This window comes from Plectropomus leopardus, chromosome 17 (assembly GCF_026936395.1).
Source record: "Plectropomus leopardus strain MGB_pleo_1.0 chromosome 17, ASM2693639v1, whole genome shotgun sequence".
In the NCBI taxonomy this organism is placed as follows: Eukaryota; Metazoa; Chordata; class Actinopteri; order Perciformes; family Serranidae; genus Plectropomus; species Plectropomus leopardus.
In genome coordinates, this window is record NC_142192.1 from 23,838,146 (window position 1) to 23,862,277 (window position 24,132).

General features: G+C 40.5%; 3 protein-coding genes and 1 non-coding gene across 5 annotated transcripts; all 4 read left to right on the forward strand.

Moving 5' to 3' along the window:
* Positions 1 to 2,050: 2,050 nt before the first annotated feature.
* On the forward strand, positions 2,051 to 4,128 carry limd1b (LIM domains containing 1b). The gene is made up of 7 exons (XM_042507026.2): positions 2,051 to 2,170; positions 2,307 to 2,408; positions 2,676 to 2,743; positions 2,853 to 2,915; positions 3,439 to 3,569; positions 3,729 to 3,780; positions 3,884 to 4,128. The coding sequence occupies exons 1-7, from the start codon at positions 2,137 to 2,139 to the stop codon at positions 3,965 to 3,967; spliced, it is 534 nt and encodes a 177-aa protein (XP_042362960.2). The 5' UTR covers positions 2,051 to 2,136; the 3' UTR covers positions 3,968 to 4,128.
* A 489-nt stretch (positions 4,129 to 4,617) lies between these two features.
* nrm (nurim) lies at positions 4,618 to 10,092 on the forward strand. The gene is made up of 4 exons (XM_042506736.2): positions 4,618 to 4,813; positions 6,607 to 6,800; positions 6,912 to 7,088; positions 8,273 to 10,092. The coding sequence occupies exons 1-4, from the start codon at positions 4,663 to 4,665 to the stop codon at positions 8,573 to 8,575; spliced, it is 825 nt and encodes a 274-aa protein (XP_042362670.2). The 5' UTR covers positions 4,618 to 4,662; the 3' UTR covers positions 8,576 to 10,092.
* trnak-cuu (transfer RNA lysine (anticodon CUU)) lies at positions 5,074 to 5,146 on the forward strand. Its single transcript has one exon. It is a non-coding gene; the product is annotated as a tRNA-Lys (tRNA).
* Positions 10,093 to 10,248: 156 nt separating the features above from the next.
* On the forward strand, positions 10,249 to 23,550 carry ppp1r18 (protein phosphatase 1, regulatory subunit 18). 2 transcript variants are annotated; one of them, XM_088090192.1, is made up of 4 exons: positions 10,249 to 11,123; positions 11,432 to 15,269; positions 21,045 to 21,264; positions 22,594 to 23,550. In XM_088090192.1, exons 2-4 carry the CDS (start codon positions 11,493 to 11,495, stop codon positions 22,611 to 22,613), a joined length of 4,017 nt encoding a protein of 1,338 aa, XP_087946318.1. In that variant the 5' UTR covers positions 10,249 to 11,123; positions 11,432 to 11,492; the 3' UTR covers positions 22,614 to 23,550. The 2 variants fall into 2 exon arrangements, with proteins under 2 accessions (XP_087946318.1, XP_087946317.1); XM_088090191.1 differs by having other exon boundaries at positions 21,045 to 23,550.
* The last annotated feature ends 582 nt before the right edge of the window (positions 23,551 to 24,132 follow it).

Below are 24,132 nucleotides of genomic sequence, written 5' to 3' on the forward strand. Positions count from 1 at the left end.
GTGTGGTTATATAGTCTGTCTTTATCATTATTTTGTGTCTCAGGTAGTTTTATGCTTTTTTTATTGCTTTTTTGTTGTTTTGTGTTCCTTTGCAGTCCTTTTCTCATCTCTTTGTAGTCTTTTGTGTCTTCATAGTCAGTTCATGTTAATTTGAATGACACTCCCATGTTGCAGAGGCTTTCCTCCTGCCTCCACATGCCTCATGACGCAGACATTCCTGCACAGAAACATACCTGAGGGCAAACACACACTTTTGTGCTACATTTTTGAAAGCTTTAGCTTTCCCTCACTAAAATAATGTACCTCTATTTTAATGCAAACTCCTAAAATGAACCCTCATGCTGCAGTTTTAACTTCAATGGCCTAATTTCAGCTTTATAATTTCCTCATTTACACCCCAAACTTAAATCAAATAAGTTAGAATGGTAAAAGGTTTGACCTCGTCTTTTTGACTTTGTGAGGACACTTTGATCCCCAAAACATACACGTTTACACTCAAACACTAGTGACACTGAGGTATTTTTTGGGTTTTTTTGTGGAACCAGTCAGACAGCGTGCAGAGTGGGCGGTGTGGTGAATTTAAACAGCTTCAGTGTGTCTTAACAAGAGACCTCAGTGAAGAACCAGCAGCTGTCACACACTTCCCCTCCCATGTTACTCGTCGACTGAGGACGGCCAAACATGTGCTGCGGAGAGTTTCACGGCTAAAGTTTCTTTAGTGGAGTTAAATGAGTGTTTGACAGATAGTTAACTCTGACCTACTGAATGCAAATCAGGAGACACTAAAAGTTGTGTAATGTTAAATGGTGTTACGAACACTTGTCTATTGTGTGTGTAAGACTGATAAGTTCCAAGATTGTGAAATATTTTGTCTTTCGTCAAATCTATCCAAACATATGTTTTTCATTTTCATCATCCTGTTTGCTCTCTTGTTCTTCACCTCTTTTTTCTCGATTATTTTAAAACAGATATAAATAAAAAAAACTTGAGACATACAGTAAATAGGGGAAGGAAACATAAAATAAAAACTATACTTAAAGAGTCATTAATGAATGTATAAAAAAAAAGTTCTGCTCACTTGGCACAGATACCAGCTTTTGTTTTCAACTGTTATTTGGGCGTGTCTGATTCTGGGTCATGAGATATAAAATGTCTAAACAGTCCACAGTCCACACGAGGGCAGTAACACAAGACATATGAGCAGCCTCGGGTTATGATGTGCGAATGTTTTTATGACTAAAGGTTGCAGTAAATATTTTAGCACCAGTCATTTTCAGGGGATTGCTCGTGAAATGTAATTCGGCACTGTTTCTGATGAAGACAGATATCTAATGATACATCAATATTCTCACGACCTTGTGTTGGCTTTTTTACTTACTTAAAAGATCTGAAAGTACATTGACTTACAACTTTGAAGTACTTCTGCATTGCCAGATTCAGACTAATAATAAAGAATATTATCAAGACATAGACTGTGATGTAAAATCCAAGGATAAGTAAAACTTATCTTAAAACTTTACCACCCAGCAGAATTTTAAAGTAATTAAAATTAGCTCCAGATTTACCAACAATGGATTTACACATTAATTCAATAATTAGAATCTGGTGATATAATATTTTTGGCCTGACATTGGCCTTTCTGCATAATGAGTCCTTTTATTTTAGTAGTGATTTTTGCATGATTTTTACTTGTTACAGAGTATTTCCACCCTGTAATACTGCAACTTTTATTTAAGTACTCTTCCTCGCTGCAGAACCGCAGGTGCTGAAACCAAGAAAATTAGTTATTCTTAGTGCAGAAGTCACTTCAGTTTTTAAGCATTTTTCTCACATGACAATAAGACCCATCTGTATGAAAAATTGTGAATAATCTTATTTGTGCAGATCCACCAGAAGTATCGAAATACTGAGTTTTAATTTGAGGTAAAAGAAAGTTATCCTTGTCTACTGCCACCCTCTCAGCCACCCTGGAGGGGTCAGGCGGTCTGAAGAGTCGCTGCCCCCAAAAACGGTAAAAGCACTGAATGCAACACCCATAAACACAGAGAGCAGCTCCCCTTACAGCTGTCTGCACCGCACGTAAAATTAGACCCCCAGACGGTCGTACTGTAGTCTGTGCAGAGACAACTGTAGGAGATGGACCCAAGTTATAGCTCCAGTCTGTACTTTGGTAAGGAAGAAAAACACTGAATATTTACCTTTCTAACAGATGAGAGTTACAGCATGTTTGTTGTCAGTCTGTAAAGTATGTTTTCAGTCAATGAAAGTGGGTCAGCTTTCACAGTTTCTTTGTGTTGTGTATTCAGGAAGCTGTACAGGCTGCAGTAAAGCGGTGTACGGCGAGGGCAGAGCCTGCTGGGCGATGGGACATTTATTCCACAACACCTGTTTCACCTGCAGCGTCTGCAGTGAGTCCCCTTCATGTGACTGTGGATGTTTTTGGTTCCAAAAATACCTCAAATCTCCTCAAAAAAATGAATTTAAATCTTTTATATTTCTGTTTTTAACATTACAGTTTCATAAGTTACCAGTCAACACTAAAAATTGGGTATTATTTAAGAGTTCATCACTCAAAAACTCAGTTAATCTCTATTTTTATGGCTAAAATGATCATTTAAAGATAACTTTATGTCACATTATGGAAAATATTCAACATATTCTTTGTCCATGTTTAGGTGAAAAGCTCAGCGGGAAGCCTTTTTATACAGCGTCAGGAAAAATCTACTGTGAGAATGATTTTCTGGTGAGAATATAATGGCTGCATGCACAGTTACAATGTTGTATTGTATTAAAATGTACAACAAATAATAACCTGACATGTTATGGGTGATTTGTTTTGTTATTTAATGTAGTACTCAGGAGTTCATCCATCCCCGGAAGTGTGCAACAGCTGTGGATATTTAATCATGGACACGGTGAGTGTGAATCTATTATTTATTATGATTATTATTATGATTATTATTATTATTATTAATAATATTATTATTATTATTATTTAACCATTATTGATGCTTAAACATGAAAGCAGCTTTCTGCTGTTGTTGCTTTATACACAGGGTACACATAGTTAAGTGCAGTTGTTTCCAACACAGGGGTCATAGGGGTCATAGGGGTCATAGGGGTCAGGGTTAGTCTACAAGGTTACAAGGTCGTGAAGAAATTTGATATCATCGTTTGATATCTGTCTTCAGAAATAATACTGAATTTAAAAAGAAAGAAAAATAGAGTAAAAAGTAATATAACTCTCTATCAAATGTCATGGACTAGATTAATTATTTATAATTATTGATAAATTAGCAGTAAATTAAAATAGTCAAGTAAAGTAGAAGTGCTTTAAAACCGTAGGCTGCTCATAAGTACAGTTGTTTGGTAAATGCATTCAGTTACTTCCCTCTGGCTCTTACACGGTGTAAACACAAGCTCATTTTACATCGTCAGGTCCTCCAAGCTCGTGGGAAGTCTTACCACCCGTCCTGTTTCCGCTGTGTGGTCTGCAGACGGAGTCTGGAGGGTCAGCCTTTCTCTGTGGACGCAGACAGCAGAGTTTACTGTGTCAGCGACTACTACAGGTGAGTCTCTTATACAGGATGAACTGTGAGCCGAGCCCTTTGATTCACACCTCTGGCAACAGGTGAAACCAAACCCTGCCAGACGAGCCACACATGAGACTGGTCACACCCACAGCGACTGTGAGTTTCTGTGTTACTGAGACTTCTTTGTGGTTTCAGGGTCCGAGCTCCTCTGTGTGCTGCATGCAGGGGGCCAATACTGCCAGCCGAGGTGAGCTGACGTTATTGTTTCATCAATGGAAAATAGCTGCAACTGATACTCTAGTGTCTGAGAAATAACCAGAACAGTTTTCTCCATGTGTTGGTTGTTTCAGGGATCTACAGAGTCTGTTCGAGTGGTATCATATGACAGAAACTACCATGTGGAGTGCTACAGTGGTGAGGTTGACCTCATCTGACATCTCTCTGTGTTTTTTTTTCCTGCATTGTTTTTTAATTGTAAACCATTAAAAAGATAAATGTTTAAGTTGATGAATTTGTAGCATTTTGAACAATTTTCCTGTCGCTTTTGAAACGCTTTTGTTCATTTGTAAATAAACAGAACAAACATTCACAAACAGCATCCCTCCTATTCCAGATAACAAAACTTTCTCATTAATGGAGAAACTTACACCAACATATTATTCGATAGAAATATGCAACAGTGCACAGCAGTTTTACAAAGAACTGGATAGATATGAATATATAGGGCCCACATCTTTATGTCCACTAAAGATGAAAAAAGCATAAAAACAAAATGCAAAATGAGATTCAACATATAAAACATATAAGGCACATATAGACATATTTTGTTACCATCTCTGTACGTAATTGCACATTTTCTTTATACATTATATTGTGAAGTTTTGCACATTAGACAATAATTTGCACATTTTTGCACCAAACTGTTCTGCTCTTTGTTTGTAAAACAGATATATTGCCTATTTTGCAACTTTTTTTCATAGTTTTTGGCTGTTCACACACTTTATGATGTGTGTGGCTCTCACATGGTGTAAGACGTGGGTCCACAGCGCCACACTGCGTTAATATTCAGCATTACCACAAACTCCCGGAAGAAACCAGTGTTGGTAAATGAAGTTAAACGCTGATTGAAATGGCGTCAGTCACGGTACGTGGCTGGGCTCTCTGCACCGTGTCTCTGCTAAACTTTGCGTTTGTCTTCGTTTCCGGCGCAGACTTTATCCGGTTTATATCATTTCGAGCCATTTACCACAACATCACCGGGGATACGACACTATGTCAAGGTAAGCTGCTGTGCTGCTGTTGGGGGGAAGTTATGTGACTTTAGTGGAGCAGTTATCAGTGAGCCACAGTTTACATGAGACGCCTGTCGCGGCTTCGTTATAACACTTAGCCACGCTGTAACAACAGCTGCATCGTACATCATTTATAATATGACTAAAATATGGTTCATAGTCAACAAAAAAGCCCCTAAAGAAATTGTATGACATGAATTCTCATCACTCATAGTTGAAATTACGTCCACACGCCACAAGGGGGCAGCGCCCGGCTAGCTCAGTCGGTAGAGCATGAGACTCTTAATCTCAGGGTCGTGGGTTCGAGCCCCACGTTGGGCGGATAACCTTTTTTCAGCTGGTTGATCTTTTAACAGACACACGTCAAAACATTTATCTGTTAAATAGAGTCAGCAAAGGATAGAGAAAACAGTTGAAACGACTGTTTTTTTAATCAAAAACCGAAGATGTAGCTTATTTTGGCAGAAATTACTGATTATTTTGCCCAATTTTAGTTAAGCTTCGGTGTTAAGCTTCAAGCGACCTCTCTATGAGGACTAAATACTTACTAGACCCCGGAAGTGTGTAACAGCTGTGGATATTTAATTGTGGACATGGTGAGTGTGAATCTATATACTGTGTACTGTGCATACTCTCACCAGTGTTGCAAGAATACTCAGATATTCAACTTAAAACCACAGTAGAGAAATACTCTGTTACCAGAAAAAGTATTTGAAATATGCTAAAAATGTACCAAAAGTAACAGAACTTGTACTCATTATGCAGAAACACCCAGCAGAGTAATGTTTATATGTAATTCTGTTATAATTATTCATGGTTGCATGGAAGCTTCGGCGTGAGTGGGTTTGAGCCACGTCAAGCGACCTCTCTATGTGGACTAAATACTTACCACACTAAGAAACATATAATTTTTTTTAATTTAACTTTTATTTCTTAAATTCAACACAACAAGAGTTAGAAGGAGGACAACATTTTTGCTTTTCTTCTGTGCAATGGGAATTTAGGTTATGTGGAAGCCATACTCGAGTAAAAGTACAGATATTTTACCAGAAAATGACTTGTGGACTATGTTAAATAAAATAAAGTATTAAGGTAAAAGTGCAATTAAATGCTATTTATAAAAAAAGAAAGTGTTCAGAGTTTTGAGAAGTGTATTTCTTATTATCATGAACACCATCTTGGAAATTGAGCCTACATTACACTTTAAGATTTTTTTTTGTTTTTATTTTACCTTTTTTGCAAAGGGGAAATGTATTGGTGTAAAATTATATATTTAAATGCAGTGGTATAAAAGGGAAAGTTGGCAGAAATGTAAAAATTCCAGTTAAGTACAGATACGTCCAAAAATGCCTAAGTACTAAAACCTTAAGTACTGCATTAATACCTTTTTACATTACACTGTTGCTTCTTTTTAGACAAAATTCACTGGTTATTTGGCTTGAATTAACACTCCAAATTAAAAATTCAACACAGTGAGAGTGAGAAGGACTACATCTTTACAGTGAAAGAGGTCCGTGGTTCAATGAAACTCTGGGTTGTGTTTGTATATAATTTTGCAGTAGCAGTGGATGTTTAATGCTTGAGTGCCTACAGACAATAGTTGTGTGTTCTCAGTGCCTTCGTGTATAATATTGTGTAAATAGACCATCACTGGTTAGTTACATTGTGCAAAAAGACTGCACATTGAAATAAACTCCGGAAAATAAACCCTGATGCCCGCTCAGGGTTAACTTTAGGTGCAACCCCTGATCAGGATTTGACCTTTTTTGCTCTGATGTAAGACTCCACAGCGTGGTCGGCGGCCCTGCAGGACAGCTCTGTGCTCGGGTCTCTTGTCGTGGATCTGGGGCTGCTTGCTCTCTTCATTACGCAGCACAGTCTGCTCGCCTGGTCACCTGTCAAACAGGCCCTACAGTCAGTGCTGGGGGCCCTGAACAGGACGGCATACTGCTTCACCACCGCACTGACACTCCAGGTACAACAAAACAATTGTATTGCAATATTTTACTGATATTTTACTACATTTTGCAAGATTTCAGTTATAGTCGAACACTCTGCATCATTATCCTGTTTCTTCCTGTGGTAGATCTTGATGTGTTACTGGCAGCCTGTGACCGGCGCCCCCTGTCTGTGGTCCGTGCGTCATGCACCCTGGAGTATCTGGTTCCCTCTGCTCTGCTTCAGTCTGCACTTCCTCTGCTGGGCGATCATCTGCAGCATCCTCATGATCTTTGATTACCCTGAACTGATGGGCATCAAGCAGGTGATTTGTCAGTCTTACATTTGAACTAAATAGCAAAACATCTGAAAGATGTCAGGAAACAAAGAGAGAGGAGGGGGTGATGTATAATGTAGCTGCCACTTTGAAACTTTACATCTCTCAACCAGGCTGTGGTGAAGGAGTGGTTGAGTTTAGGCACAAAAAGGTTAAAGTCATGGTCATGTTTTGGTTTAAAATACCCATGTGTGGGGGCGGAAGATACTGGAAACGCAGGGACTGGGTGGTGAAAAACAACTGTGAGACAGTGCAATGTGTCTGCAAAAAACACCCAGGTTTGGTGCTACGGACACTACTGGGAAAACGCTGCAATGTGCTGCTAAAAACACACACACACGTTTGGTAGCCGAATTCAGAACTACGTCCACCAGCAGTATCACCATTCAGAGGGAAGCGTGCGTCTATTCACGGATGAGAGGCTCGTGCTTAGAGATTAATGGTGTCCTCGTCGGCTGAGCTGTAACATTAGGTGAGCAAGCAGTAGATGAATGCGTCCGTCTTTCCTGAGCAGCGATGTAGTTGAAGGTTGTAGTTTGGTAGAGAGAAAATAGTTCCTACGTGGAAACTGCTCACAACAAAGTCTCTGGATTACATTCAGCTACCGGGTTGTGATTTCTGCGAAGAGACATTGCAGTTGAGTTTTTCAAATGTATTTTTTTGGCATTTTGAGCACCACAAATCGCACCTGGTTCAAATATAATAACGAGAAGGACGACATCTCTACGGCCAATATCTCAAACCCCCTGCAAATCACACCGAAACAATCTAGACCGATTAATAGATCTACAGTTGATTTATTAGTAATAGTTATATTTGATTTTGTGTGAACTGTCCCTTTAAATTTACACAAAAAGATGTATTAAAATAGATTTTCTGGCGACCTCTTAAATTGTGATTAGATTTTCATTACTACAAATTTGTGTTTACAGAAACAAGCCGAACTTCTGGCCCGAAATGTTTTAGACCAGACATCATCAGGCTCAGATAAAAACATCAAGAGGATCAAAATTTCAGTTGATTCAGAAACGCAGATCAAAATATTCTCATTTTGATTTGATGCCAAAACAGAAAAAAATGACGTATTAGAAAGAGATCAAACATAAACAGACTTTTTATTGTTGCCGCTGCTGAACCTGATGTGTCTCTCTCCGTCCTCTCTGGTCTCTCAGGTGTATTACGAGTGTCTCGGTTTAGGGGACCCCCTGTCTCACAAGTCGCCTCGTGCTCAGCGCCTCCTGTCTCACCTCCGCCACCCGGTGTGCCTGGAGCTGGGCGTCGTGCTGTGGCTCCTGCCGGCCTTGTCTCTGGACAGGCTCCTGCTGTCGGGGACGCTGTCAGCCTACCTGGCCCTGGCACACTCTCTGGACAAACAGGATTTAGCCTATCTCTGCGTCCAGCTTAACAGGAAGCTGCAGCTCTTTGTGGAGCCGCGCCGGGGCAGCGCCGACATCAACGACCCCAAGGAGAAGTGAAGTGACGGTCTGTGAAGGTGCGATGAGAAGCTGACTGCTGTCTTTAGGATTACCAGGAATATTGTTTTCAAGATGACTTCTCAATGAGCCTGGTTATCTGCTGCGCTGAAAGTAATGACACAACTTGACACTGAATTTTTTATTTTTTATTTTCACTGCCTGATTTTAAAGAGGGAGAGTTTTATTTACCGTTTTAAAACGCAAATCCTTCTGCTATTTAGGATGTTGTGTTAACTGTTTAAAATAATGAAATAGCTATATTTTTTAAGGATATCGATACATTTTGATTAAATTTATGAAAAAAAGATATATCAGGGTTCTTATGGTTCCTTAAAATCCATGGAAGTTTGTGAATTTTCATTAAAATACTTTTTTTTTTTTTACCTGCAAGTAAATATAAATCCTTAAACATTTATATTTTTTAAAAAATACATGCTTAAAACTTTGCTTTTGTTTGCAATACACATAACAGTAACCCCAACAGATAAAAACCCTTGAAATCCTTGAAAGTTTGTGTGTTTGCATTGAAATACATTCTTAAAAGTTTATTTTATGAAGAATATAACAGCAAACCTGCAGGTAAATACCCGTAAATTTTTGAAAAATTAATTGCATGCTTAACATTTTTATTTATGTTTGCAAAGAAGATAACAGGAACCCTGCAGGTAAATATCCTTAAAATCCCTAAAAAGTGAAACATAAAAAAATTAAAGTCATGCTTAAAATTTGACTTGTGTTTGCAGAGAAGATAAAAGAAAATCTGCAAGTAAATGTCCTTAAAATCCTTGGAAAATTAAATACATGCTTAAAACTTAACTTTTGTTTGTGAAAAACAAGAGCAAACTTGTGAAATCCTTTAAAGTTAAAAAATAATAATAATTGTACATGCTAAAAGTTATACCTGTCTTAACAAAGAAGATGAACCTGCAGGCAAATTTCCTAGAAATCTGTGAAAGTTTGTGAATTTGATGGGGGAAAAAATCAAGGCCTTGAAAGTTTTTTAAAATAGACTTTAATACATATGGGTCATTAAAAGTGCTTTTTTACTACACTGAATTTATTTTGTTTAACATGTTGTATTTTTTTATAGGCTGTTACATTCCATGTCTCAGCTGCAGGTACGCTGTAATTCTCTGCACACTTATTTCAAGTTTAATTGTCCTTAAAAAAAATGTCACACGGAGACGTCACACTGGCAAAACGCACAAAAAATGCAGCTTTTTCACAGATTTGCTATATGAAGCTATAATGAAAAAACAAGTTTCTCAGTGTTTCTGAGATTATGAATGTATTTCCTCACTTGGGATCACATCATGAACAAAGTGAATGCGGTTGGTATTTTACGCCTTTTCTAGACAAGTCTGTAATTCTTGAATTTCAATGTACTGTAATTTTTTTGGATTTAACATGTTTTATGCTAGCATCACTTTTCTGCACTGTGGCCTCACTAATAATTTTCAGTATTTTCAGTTTTCATGTACATTAAATGTAATAAGCTGCTTGCTGTCTGTTTGAAACATGTTTATTTCTTATTGCTGTTCATGTCTTCTTTTCAGGTGTGTTTCTTTTTTTCAGGGCTGAGACAACCCTGTCTTTCCTGCCAAGATAGTGCCATAAAATTCTCTGAGACATAGCTGCATTTCCAGGCAGAACAGTCGGATAAAAGGGATTGTATTTTACAGAGCCTTCACAGTATTTCTTGCAAGGCCCTTAAACTGTTTTCCTTGTTTTTTCCTTGTGTTGTTGAAAGTTTCAAAGTATCTGCAAAACATACAATACCAACATTTTTTTCTGGCAATTAGATTACATTATCAACATGTTGCCTTTATTTTGACTTAATTTTGGTTGACCATTTTCAGGTGGATTGGTTTATTAAGTTTTATATTCACTTGTCTTGTTTAAATAAGGTTTCAGTCCATTCCTCTGTTGAGTGTAAAGAGTATAATAGGAAGGAAAGTTAAATCTTGTGTTCTTGCATGAAAAAAAATCAGGGATGGAAATAGTTAAGTTTAAAAACTGCCACATGAGGGAGGCTGATCACGCCTGGTCAGGCAAACTCCTGCAGCTCTGCCCTGCTGACACCACAGCGCGTTTCACACACCCCTCCACCTCCACCTCTTTTCCAATTAGCCCTGCTGGGACGGAGGGATGAGACTCGGGTGGGGGTGGGGGGGTTGTTGCTCGGGCAGACGGCTGTGTTCTTTAAACGCCTTTTCTTAGGTCCGACAATATGGTGTGTGCCACTAAACTCTCCTGACAGAATTTAATGTAATTAAAGGATTACAGTGCTGCCGCTCCGAGGCTGCAAACATTTACTACTATACCGACCGACCGAGGTGTTTCCATGCTCTGCTGCACAGTCGGGACGTGGGGTGATTTGACCGGGTCTCTCAGCGTTTTAAAACCCTCCGTTTTGACAGCACAGATTAATCTGTTAAGTTAGGAGGTTTTCCGTCGAGCAGTGGAGCGTTTTACGCACAACCAGGACGCACAAGTGGAGATGACAAGAGCAAAGCCGGAGAGCATATACTGATATCTTTGGGTTTTGGTGAGTTTAATTTAACATCTCCGTCATTAATATCACTGTAAGGCAGAAACTGATTATGTGTTGCATGTGCATTAAGTGCTGCAAGTTCATTTGATGAAGTTTGATGTGTTATTCTGTGTAAAATATAAAGTTAGACTAAGATTGCAAACTTGTGTTGACACTGATTCTGCATTAATTCTCATCTTTATAAAAGCAATTAAAACACCTATCACTTTTTATTTTATTATGTCTGAAACCTTAAATTTTGGATGATGCACATTTTTATTTAACATGTTTGTGATTTAACTTAATAATTTCCCTATTTGCAGACAATTCCCAAAGACTCTAAAGAAGAACGACAACCATCTTGTCCCAAAATCTTTTTCTGTTATGTCTGTCTCCTCTCTGCCCGAATGGAAGCAACTCCTGCTGGAGAAAAAGAGGAGAGAGGAGGAGGAGCGAGAGAGGAGAGAGAAAGAAGAGGAGGAGAAGTTTGCCAGCATGCCCGCCTGGAAGCGAGGGATCATCCAGCGGAGGAAGGCGAAGCAGGACAATTTGGGTGACAGAGAAAAAGAAAGAGACGTCTGCCTGCTGCAGGTGGACGTCAGATCTGCGTCTGATGGTCTGAGTGACTTGGACAGTTTTGTGACAGTCAGTTTGGGAAGTGAGATGTCACTTAGTCCAGATCACGGGTTATGGCTCGATGGAGAGGTCAAACAAGCGAGTCAGGTGTCTGTGGAAACTATAGTCCCGGTTCATGAAAACCCATTTATTCGCACACAGAGTGCATGGAGGAAGGGCAGGGATGCAGAAGGAGGGAACGAGCAAGAAAAGGAGAAAGAAAAATTGAGCCCAAAGGGTCAAGAAGGAGAGTTGGGGAGAGGGAGCGATATAGAGCTGAAAATAGAGAGATTTAGAGATTTAAGTGAAGGACGGGAGAGGGAGAGGAGCAGAGACAGGAGTCAAGGAAGAGACAGAGAGAATAGCAACCAATGGAAAGAGTCAGTTAAAGATGCAGTCAGGGAGCGAGAGTTCCTCAAAGTCAGAAAAGACGAAGAGGACAAAGAGACAGATCAGCCAGCCAGTTCGTTTTCTCCCCACGTCCCTTGTCTTCGGACAATAAGAGCTGATAATATTATAATAATCGAGCAGGACAGGAAAGGCAGCGAGGAGAGAAGGAGTAGATGGAGGGAGGCGGAGAGAGAGAGGCCCGAGGAGGAGCACCAGGGGAAGAGAGGGATGAAGATGGACCTGAGGGAGATCCTGGCAGGAGGAGGAAGCATCACCGAGATCCGAGCCTCTGAGGTTCTCATCATAAAGCCATCGGCAAGCCCCGAAGAGAGGAGTCCAGAAGGAGGAGGAGGGAAAGGTTCGGATGGAGAGAAGTGTAGCATGGACGGGAGGAAGGAGAGTTTGGGCAGGGAGCTCAGAACAGACATGTCCTGGCTGAGAGAGAAAGAGAAGGAGAGACCATGGGGACAGGCGACAGTTATTAAAGACGACAGGAAGGACAGTTTGGACGATAACGTGTTCGTCGATCGAGGAGGGAGGGTCAGCCAGCTGCTGAGTAAATTCGGACAGCACCCCAAGCCTCCGTCCAGATCCAAAAGCTCTGACAATTTTCTCCGACCCGGGAGGAGAAAATACTCTGGAGATGAAGATGAGCAGCAATCTGAGGCGGACGTGAGGAATCTGCTGCTGAAAGGTGTCCCAAAGCGATCGTCTAGCTTCTCAGATCGTGTCGTCTCTGCAAATGAGAATGGTTTAGATGATGACGGGTTTTATGAGAGGAAAATGCGTGAAAGGATACATTCAGATAAGAGCGTAGCGCCGTGGGTCGACATTGCAGGTTTGGGGAAAGAAACCACGGCTAAGATCAAACCGGGCTGCGCCCGTCTTTTTGATAAAGACTGGTTTGGAAAACATAGAGATGGACTTTTTAAAAATGAGAGTGAAAAGACGGGGAACATGCAGAAGAGAAATGACGCAGATATCTCCACCCAGCAGAGGAGTGAAGTTAAAAAAGTTGAGCCTGTCGACGTGAGGGCGGGTGATACAGATGGAGACGAGGGGTTCACAGTGGCGTCGGTGAAAAACACAGAGGGAATCTCGTTTGCAAGAAGAGTCGCGATCAGGCAGGATGGGAAAGCAAGAGCTGGGGGAGAGTTGAAGCGACAGACAGGGGAGAAAAGTTTAGAGATGTGTGGAGAAAAAGATGCCGAGATTGAGGTGAAAGTTTGTGACAAAAAGGATATTCAGAGAGAAGAGGGAAGCTCGATCCCTACTGAAAGTTTGCAGAGGAGTCAATCAGCTTTCACAGAGTGCTCCAGTTTGCTCTGTGCGGTCACAGATAGAGCGAGAGACCCGAACAGAGGGCCACAAGGACATTACCTGCACTCTTTGTTGTCCCAACACACAGAGGAGCTTATAAGTAAAATAGAAAAAGTAGGAGACACAACAGTTTATAGCAACGAGAAAGGAGAACGGGCGTTCAAGGCTGCGTCTGAAATGCCCAAAGGATCAGATCAGGATGTTGGATTGGAGAGTTTAGTTCATGACGTAACCCCCAGATCTCCGAAAAGGATTGCACCCATGGGAATCCAACCAGGTCCCCTCGAGATCCAAATCCCCAGAAGTGTGTTTTACGTCGCCGAAGAAGTGGTGGAGAGAAAAAAGAGTGAAAGCGATGAGGGGCAAGACTGGGAGAAAGGTAAGGGGGTTGAGAAGAGGGACAGCTGGAGGATCGGGAAACCTCTGAGCCGCATCGAGTCCCTGCGAGAGAAAATCAGACAAAGGGAGCTGGAGAGGCTGAGACAAAGGGAGGCACAAGATGGAGGCGGGCGCGAGGGTGCGGAAGCAAATGACACTCAGACAGACGAGAGGGGAACTGAAGTAGAGAAAGAGTGGGAAGCTGCAGCTCATATGCGGAAGAGGCAGATTGAAGTGGAGAGGGGACAGGAAGACGAATCAGCGCAGACAACCACGGCTACATTTGACGTCACACAGGAAGTCAGCGTGTTGAAAACATGTCCTCAGCTTCCTGTTTCTGTCCCGCACTCACAAGCCATCAGAGGAGAGGAAGTTACAAGTGGGTACGGAACTGCTGCCTCCGAAGTTATCTCTGACGGCTCACAGATATCTGATGATGAGAGTGATCCCTTGAAACATGTGGAAGAAGAGCTGAGGCGCCTGCAGGAGACCAGAAGAGAAGAAAAGGAGAAAGAGGAGGAGAAGGAGCTTTCAGAGGAGGAGGAGGAGGGATATACATCGCCTCAAAGTCCTGTGCAATCTGTCTCCCCTTTGCCGTCTCATCCAAACTCCCTTGCAGCCATGAGTCGGATCTACAACCTGGAAACAGTTGGCTCAAGGTCGGGCTTGTGTCTGAGGGAGAGGACTGTGGACATCCCGGCAGTGCACCTTGTCAAAGTGAAGCCTCTCATGTCAAACGCACAGCAGGGGGACGGCAAAACATTCCCAGGTGAGGACATTTGTGGTGTTCAGACGATACAACGACAGATAGAGCAGTTTCAGCTAAAAGAGCAGGAAAAGTCTTCACCAAACGCTCCTCGCAAGGACAGAGAGACAAAACAGCAAAGCCCCAGAGGAGCGTTAAAGCACCAGGTGAAGGACCACGCCACACCTGAGAAAGCTCAAGAAACGTCAAACCCCAAAATGTCTCCTCGGCGTATTTGCTCTCCGACATCTCAGCTCAAACAATGTAGCCAAACTACTACCGCCCCCCCCTCGTTCCTCAGGAGCCAATCTCCGGACAATACTCTGAAACCCTCTGATAGCGCCCCGACGCCGGCCTCCTCCCCGAGCTCCCCATCTCCCGCCCCGTCTCCGAGCATCTCTCCATCTCCCACCCCATCGCCCACGCTCTTCTCCATCAGAAGTGCCTCTGGAGGTCATGTGAAGAGAGGTGCCACCATCACAATCACCCCAAAGAAGCCTGCAGGTGGAGGAGGAGTGACGGGGTCCACAACGGGATCTACAGCAGCAGGGTCGAAACCTGCAAAGACCTCGCCGCAGCAGGCCCAGGTGACCTCCACTGTGCCCGAGCCAGTGAAGAAGAAGTACCCCACAGTGGAGGAGATTGAGGTGATTGGCGGATATCAGAATCTAGAGAAATCGTGTCTGATCAAGAAAGGAGGGACACCGAAAAGGGTGAGTGGAAACTGTTTTTTTTTTGTTTGTTTTCCACTCAGATTAATGAAAACAGAACAACGGCCTTATTGTCCTCCCAACCAAACAAGCAATGGCACCAAAAAGCTGCAAAGAGATTATCAGCATCTTCCAGGAAACTGAAAGGAACAGTGTGTAAGATTTATGTTTTGTTTCCTGCCATCTAATCGTGAGGACTGCAGATTGCAACCAAAACATCTTTTCAGGAGCTGAATAGTCCACAGAGGTCCATCCTCTCCAAAACAAACACACCCGGTGATTTAAACTGTAAAAACACTCAATATAGCAGTTTCACGTCAGAAAAACAGTGTTTGTCTGACGCTCTTGTTGCAGAAGCTGCTAACTATAGTGGCCAACACAAAAACACAAAAACACAAAAACGTGAATGGCTCTGTAGAAATATTGTGGTGCAACATGGCAGTCATCTTAAACGAGGACCTGCTGCCATGGTATATCTAAGAGGCTCATTCTAAGGTAACAAAAACATAACATTACTTATTTTCAGGTGATTTTACACTAAAGAAAACTTGTTAAATTACATTCAATTTCTGCCAAGATATCCACTTAAATCCTACACACTGGACCTTTAATATGTCATGTTGCAAAAAGGCAAACTGGAAGATTTCTGATTTCAAAATCTTGTCAGACTAAGCCAGATTTCAAAAGCACGGGCGCTCCCCTGCTTTCTAAAAGTCATCGGAGGTGGTCCAGAGGGCATCGCCGTCCCTGGTTGTCGAGCAGAATTCCCTCTCTCTGGGAGAACATCCCTTTTGATTGAGAAGTACGATCACAGACACCGACCTAAGCCGGTTAAAGCCTTATCAGGCACGACATCTTGATTCTTAGCCATAAAATCCTGGAGTCATCTGCTTTGCCATTTGCCTCTGTGGTCTGATTCTTTGCAGACTTTTGACTTCTACCCTATGATCATGATTTTACCATGCATATTTTAGCCTAACATGTGGGCAGCAGCGAAAAAAAGACATACTTTTGGAAGTGCAGAAAGACAGAGAAAATAAACCGATTGTTGCTTTGTTCCCTAGTCTAACTTTGCTCTTGAAATTAAGGTATTTACAACTGAAAAGTGTTTAATGTTGCACCCTTTAGTTTAAGCTTCTGTTGTAGGATTAAACCACAACAAATAGCAGCATTTCTCCATTCTGTTTTTACCCAACGTCACATGCGTGTCTGTGTGAATGCATGTGAAGACACCGTGCTGGTATTTACAGTAATTCAGTCTGAGCAGAATCGACTTTTTCTACAAACGAATTTCACCAGAGTCAAAGTTCATGTTAGGACTTTCTGCTTCCTCTTTTAAACTTTTCCTGAATCCACTCCTTGTTTGAGAAAGAGTGGGAGAGGAGCTCAGAGCAGAAATAAACCGTCTGTCCTTTGAAACACTATCCTGTGTGGATGCATCTGACTGTATTTATGTGTTTCATTGCAGCTGGCTGATTTTTTACAGGAATAATATTGATTTTTAATGTATTTTTTGCATATGAGTTGTTAAACTTCTGGTAAAGTCCCCTCAGTCAGTCACTGAGTGTGTTGCAGGCTGCTTCCTCGTTCCCTTGCCCCAATTCTGCCGTTTTTGTCGAGTCAGCCCTCTCTTCCCCTCAGACAAATCTCTCTTTGTGTCTTCTTGGCTGTTTGGTAGCGGGGGTTTGGTTTGTTAGACTGGAGTCTTGGCAGAGTCATTTTTGACCACGCTGACCCTCCGCAGCATGGCTGACTGTAACTGACAGCAGGCCGCCAGCTCTCTTAGTCTGACGTGGGTGAAGTGGAAAGAGAAAGAAGTGAAAATACCTCCACGATGGTCAATAGAAGATGACAGTTTGACAGTCATACTGGACGGATTTAAGAGCTTTTATTTAACAGAAACTCCCTGTCACACTGCGTGTTTTTGCTCACTTCCTCTTTCACACTTCACTTCCTCCAAACGAGAGACACGAGGAAGTGACGCTGTGCCCACTTTTAAATCGCCAAAAACGACTCAGACACCATCTGTTTAAAATGACTCAACTAATGGACACGAGTAAAAAAGAAACTGGAGTTTGATGCAGATAAATGAGTCCAGCTCTCGATCGGCTCGACGCGGTGACCTCTAATGAAATGAACAATCAGTTACCTTTAAGTCCGCTTTTAGCCGCCACTTTAGTGACCACTTTACGGCGGTGATTCTCTGACCACCTGTCGCTCTCTCGTTGATGTCCTTCAGACTGTTTGACGTCAGGCCTCCTTCCCTCCCCCATCTGAACCCATGCCATCATGTCACAGAGGGGGGTGACCTGCCTGTCCTCGTCTTCCTCCTCGTTTATTTTCCTCTACATGTTTATACTGTTACCTCGGACTGTCGCCCCATGAAAATCACCCTGTGTGGCTTGATTCAGACTCTTGAAACTTAAATTGAAAGATTATGATATTTTTTTCTCAATTGATTTTTAAGAATCTGACATTTTTGTCACAAGCTTATTTATTTATTTATTTGTTTGTTTGTATTAGAATTTTTTTGTCACCTTGTTTGTAAATGAGATGAATTTTTGGCGTTTTTTTTTCTTATTTTAAATTTAAAAATCTGACATTTTTGTCACAATCTTATCCATTTATATATCTATCTGTAGTATACATTTTTACAGTGTTTGTGAATGGGATGAAATGCAAAAAATGAAAAAAAAATCTGACATTTTTTACTTATTTATTTATCTGTTTATATCAGATTTTTTTCCACATGTAGTATATTGTAAGCAATCCCATGCATGCTTAAGAAAGGAGTAATATTGTTTTCTTAAACTATAAAAGCCTAAATTGGCAGTAGTCTCAGTAACACTCCTCTGAATGCAGAGTAACACTTGACTGCACCAGCAGACTTGAACCTGTGAAGAACTGTGGTCAGATATGAATATAAATACTAACTTCCTGCTTGAAAACTTCCCTCTTTCGCTTGTTTATTCTCCCTCTCTTTCAGTTTCTGTGTCTCACCCGGTGCCTCTGCCGTCCTGCTGTGTTAGCCCCGGTTAATCGGGTTCAGCGAGGGAGGATTAGCCTCCTGTTCCTTAGCATGATTCGCCCAGCCTCTCTAATGCAGAGCTATTATCTGCACTCCTCTGCAGACAGCTGCCGTCAGGGTGAAGCTGTGCTAACTCGAACCGTGTGTACAGCGTGGTCGTACATTTCTGCACCACTGGGTGTGTTTACTACTGCTCACATCAGGGCTGTTATTATAAGGCACACTGTGGATGTTCTGCGCTGACCCATCGGCCTGGTTTCTGTCGGGTGTGTTTACACCCCGCTGACCTTTGGGTAAACAACTCCACGCAAATATCCTTCAGTCCAAGCAAAGACGAGCTAAACGTTCTTCTTTTCCAACACTTGTAATCAAAGTCTCTGCTTTGCTTGCATGTTGTTTATCTGTGTCTGTCCCTGAATAATCAATAAGTTGGTGCGTGAAGCGTTCAGTCAGTAATTACTCCGCAGACGGAGTATTTCGGCCGTGCTAAGCCTCACGCTGTCAGTTAACATTACACTGACAGAGTACAAACATCTCACAGACGCAGACCGAGACCTCACTGACTCAAAGCTTTGGTTACATTTGATCATGTAGAGAGATGAGAGAAAATCTGCTGCAACATGGGCAAAAATGGTCATTTTAATTCCCACCTTTTTTTTTTTTTTACATTATTTTCCATTTCCATGCAATGCTTTATTTTGATTTGATTTGAAGATAATTTTATAATTAATACACAGTGTTTGAAACCCTTTAATAACTTGGTAGCCATATTTTGCCATGTTTTCTTTACTATCTGTACAGTAAAACAGAGTTTCTTGTCATTAAATTCTGTGGTCTTTTCACAGTATAGGGTGATATGGAGAAAATCAAATATCCCAAGATTTTTGACCAGTTACTTCAGTATCAATATTACAACAACGCTGAAATTGTAATGTTGTCTATTTACACAATGAGATTTTTATAAACAATCATGAATAATGTGGATGTGACGATAAAGTGGTAAATGAGAGACAAGTCTGGAAAGTTTAATAAAACTTAATCACTTTCCTCTAATGCAGCCTTTAAAATCAGAAAAAAAGACAACACTTAAGTTATTATAATATCCAAAATCTAAGACAATATCCAGGCTCATATCACGATATCCATATGATACTGATTTATTGCCCACCCCTGTGATTGTATTCAAATCTGGCAGGTAAATTGGATCAGTACTGAGTCAAATTATGTTAATGTGATGTCAATTTGAAAACCTGCTACAGGATTTATTCTGTCACTAATCAACTAATCAGAACTCGAAGGCTTCCTTGAATTGAGATGGTGTAGAAACCTCTCAAGCTATGTGATCGCATCCGGGCTCTTCATATTTTGTCCCTTGGGCAGAGGCCACACACATCACTAAAATGATGCCGGGGGCAGCCTTTTGCGTTATATTTTGATGCAAAAAAATACAACTCAAAAGACGTAAGCAGCAAGACAGTGTACTTGGTTGGGTCCAGGTGGCATTTTGACCCAGGAGGGGTCGGCGTTTAGAAGGGATGATGGTTACGTTTACGCACCGATGTTGCCAAAAAACCCCCATGTGTGAGTAGAACAAACACTGCAATTTGTTTATTGGTCTTGAACGCTTGTTTCCTACATCTAGGTCCAGTGTTTGTTAAACTCAGCCACCTCCTCCTTATTTATTTTTCCCTTTATACGTTTTTTTTGGGGGGGTTCCTTATTCGAAGGACAGAGGGAAATTGTGATTTCTGATAACAGGCTTTATAAATAAACTAACCTGACTTGACTTGACCCCTCTCCACCCACCATAATGAATTCATCACAATCCCAGTGAAACGTGTGTTCATATTGACAAACGAGCTTCCATGTTATTTTTGCACTTTTGTTTAATGCAGTAAATCAGCCAATACTAGTTAGTTTATGTTTCAGTTTTATTTTTGCAAGCAGTGTGGGGCAAGTGGCAAAAAAAAAAATAATTTTTTTTTCCAAATAAACACAAATGGAAATCTCAGTCAGCCCAAGAGTGACTTACACGACAGCACTTCAACAAAAGGACAGTATGGTCACTACAGTAATGACACAGATCTCACACAGATTTGTTTATTTGTTTATTATAAGGATCCCAATAAGCTGATGCCCACGTGACAAGCTAGTCTTCCTGGGGTCCAAGACATCAAAACTTTACATCACAACAGAAACAAATAATACAAATTAATGGTAAAAAAATAAAGTAAAAAGGGGAAGAAAAATAATAATAATAATAATAATGATTAATAATTAAACAATAAAAACTCTGCAAAAAAAACTGCAAAAACAAAATATTATTATTATTATTTTTACAAAACAAGATAGATAAATAAAGAAAATAAAAATCAGTAATAATAATAGTAGTATAAATACAACAATACAACTGCAGGGAAAGTAGGAGTAGTAAACAAATGCTAAACTATGCTAAACTAAAGTATGTCTGGCCAAGCGGCGTGCCCAGGACATGAGACCACGCTAAAGCTGCCTTAAATACAAAGCATAATACAAAACACAAAACATGCAAAACACCTTCAAATGCCACCTGTGAGGTTATTATTATGCTGTCAGTATTTTTAACCCTTTTTGAGTGCATGTCAAATGGTCTGCAGAGCCAGTGAGGAACGAAGCAACAAATAAAAAACCCACAATAATAAAAGAAAAATTCTAATATTCATTTGACTGGATTAAAAGTAAAATAATCTTCTCTTTACTCACGTCTGTAGGGAAAGGTGTGTTTTGACGAGGACCAGCTGGAGCAGGTGTGCGAGTACCCATCAGAGACCTCCATGCTGGCGTGTACCCCCTACCCTCACGACCTGTGGAGGATCGACAGGCTGCAGGGAGACGAGGCGCAGGAGGAGGAGGCTGAAGTGGACGGAGGACCGATTGTGTCCAAAAGCACAAGGAACATGGGGATTGCAACAGGAGGGGGTCTAAGAGTGGGTCAGTGTCACCCCCTTCTCAAAAAACACAACGTGTGATGAGTGAGATTATGGATTCAGATTGTTTTGATGTCTCACTGTGAAACTGTCGATAGGTTCGGACTTCACTCAGGCTGAGATGGTTTTTCTATTCTGTTCATTTTCACTGTGTTAAACTTTTCTTATATTACATGTCTGTCGATATTCTACCAGATCCTTTTTTTATTGTCAACAAATCCCAGGAAAACACCCAAATCAACAGTGAATTATTATTTTTCTTGTGAAGCCAGAGCCTGTTTTAGCTTATTTCTTTGCACCAGAGCGTCCCTGTCTAACTCACGACTCATCAAATACTGACGCTTGGTCAGCAGCCCTGAGCATCAGACACTGATGCTCAGGGACACCCTTTATGAGGAACTGCCACAGTATAAAGAGCGAGAAAATACTCGTAGGGCGGGCAGGAGGGAAGGTGGATGGGTCAAACAAACTCTGGACTTTCAACAGGGAGCCTGCTGTTTGTTTCCTGTGTGAAACCAAAAGTAAAGCGAGTTATTTTCATAACAAAGTAGTGTGCCAGTATGTGTATTTATGCTCTTATGTCACATAGTAACAAATGTAGTTATTTTAAGCCAAACCATGATGTCATGATGACACCTAAGGAGGTATACGTAAAAACAAAGTTTACCAACTTTCTAAGTTTATTTTGAAAACTGACTGCAAGAGGAAACTGTACATTTCTTGTGAAAACAAGTTTATTTTGAAAAGACCTGTAATGAGCAATAATTAACATTTTGTACCACTGACTCCTTTTTCATGTCTGCTTGCTCTTTTGTGAAACAGTTTATATTATGACAGAGGATGCTAATTAAAAGGCAATGGTACCACAGCTAATAAGCTACAGTCGCTTCCTAAATTTTAGACCCCCAAGGCCAGATCTTGCTGAGAATTTTTTTCATTTTAAACAATGGTGTGACCGGACGTTCAACGTTAGCTTTGGTCTTTTTATGGGATTTATCGACAATAAGAAAAACTGCACTAGCCTTCAAAAAACTGACCAGTTTTCAGAGTTTTTGCAAATGTTAGCGCTTCAGCAGTGTGGACAAGTTCAGCGGAAAAAATAAACTGTCAAAACATTGGTTTTAAATGCAGCAGTGAAAAAAGTATGCGTGTTAGAAATGGATGTTATTAGAGAGCAAATGGAACGGTATGGTTGCATTTATGGTCCTCAGGAAGCCATAAATGTCGCTGTTGGTGAATGGGATGAAGTCAACTCCAAAGATGTAAAATAAACTAGAATAGAAATCCTCGATTCACCTTATTTACCTTCCATTTTCGTCTCTCTGTCTTCCAGATGAGTCTTGTCCTCGGTAGAAGCCAGTCAACTTCGCCAAAATTGCCCATGTGACAAGATCACCAACATTTTGTTGAGCGATATTACGTGATTTTTATGGTTTTGCTCAGTGGTGTTTGTAATTAGCATCAGAATGAATGAGCGTTGTGGAAGAAATGTACAGTTTGATTTATGCAGTGGAACATAAGTGTTTACTGGGGAAAATATATCACCTGGTTTTATTTTCAGGGAAACTGGGGGACAAATGTGAATGTATAAATATGGTACATATTGTATAAGACCCTCGGGTGTGCACTGATGGGCGTTGAAGGATCACTTGTCTATGCAATGTTATGATAAGATTTTATTTTTTAGTTTATTTGATAGTTTCTTAATTACTTTCTATATTTAAATCTGCCTCAGCACAGAAGAGTGATGTTTATATCATCTGGTTTCATGTGCCTGCTGGATTTGCTCATACAGATGATATAAAGATCAGTTTATATTTGATTTTGTCTTGTTTGAAGCCTTTTTTTTTTTCGGGAAAAAAACTCCTCTCAGTGGGTGTTGAACGTTGCAAGAACAGGGTTGGTGCAATGTGTGCGGGATGGTCCGTGTGTTTTGTGGGGTTTAATTAAGCCTTACTGTTCACAATGACAACTCCAGGATATAAATAAAGTATAATTTTGTGTTTTGTTACGTGGAAGTGGAGAGAAGCGTGTGAGTGAAAGTCCCTGAGAGGAAACAGAGCAGAGAACAAACAATTAACAGATTAACTTCATCATTTTACAGCTGCTATCTGACTTTTGGCTGTATCACATTCATAATACAATATATACAGAGTTTTTCTTGTTTGTAAATGAATATTTTAATTGGTAAAAGAAGAAAAAAATTAATTCTTTGCAAAATAGTTTTTTTCTAAGATGGTTGAAGAAGCTGGCTTCAAGAGAATAAATATAATAAATATCCATGAAAACAGTTTTGTCTCATTTTATTTATAAATGATGTGTACATAACTGTTCCTCAGCTTTTTGATCAAAAATGCTCCTCAGAATTTATTTTCCAGTACAGATGAACAGTTATCCAATGTGAATAAAAACTATGGCAAAAATATTCCAAATATATGAAATATACTGAGATGGAAAGTTTATTCTTGGCCTTGGAGGAAAGCATATTAAACAAAACAGTCGCCACAGTGCTCTCAGTAGCTGCTCTGGAGCTTGTAGTTGTGTCACATGATCTTACTCAGCAGATGGAGTTTCCCTATTGTGATGGAAAAGACTACAATTTCCTTTTTTTCCTAAATACTTTAAAAAGTATATTGTTGAATATATTGAAATATATACATTCAACAGCAACAACAGACAGCAGCACAACAGCTCACATTCGAGGTAGCCTTTATGAAATTAATTGTTAAATAAACAAATAATTTTAGAAGTGATGCAGCTTTTGTAAGCTTCTGTATTATGATAATTGGCACAATATCAGTAAAGACAATGTGTTTAAAAAATTAATTTGATGGGGAAAACAAACTGTTATGACCAAGAGATAGCTGATTGT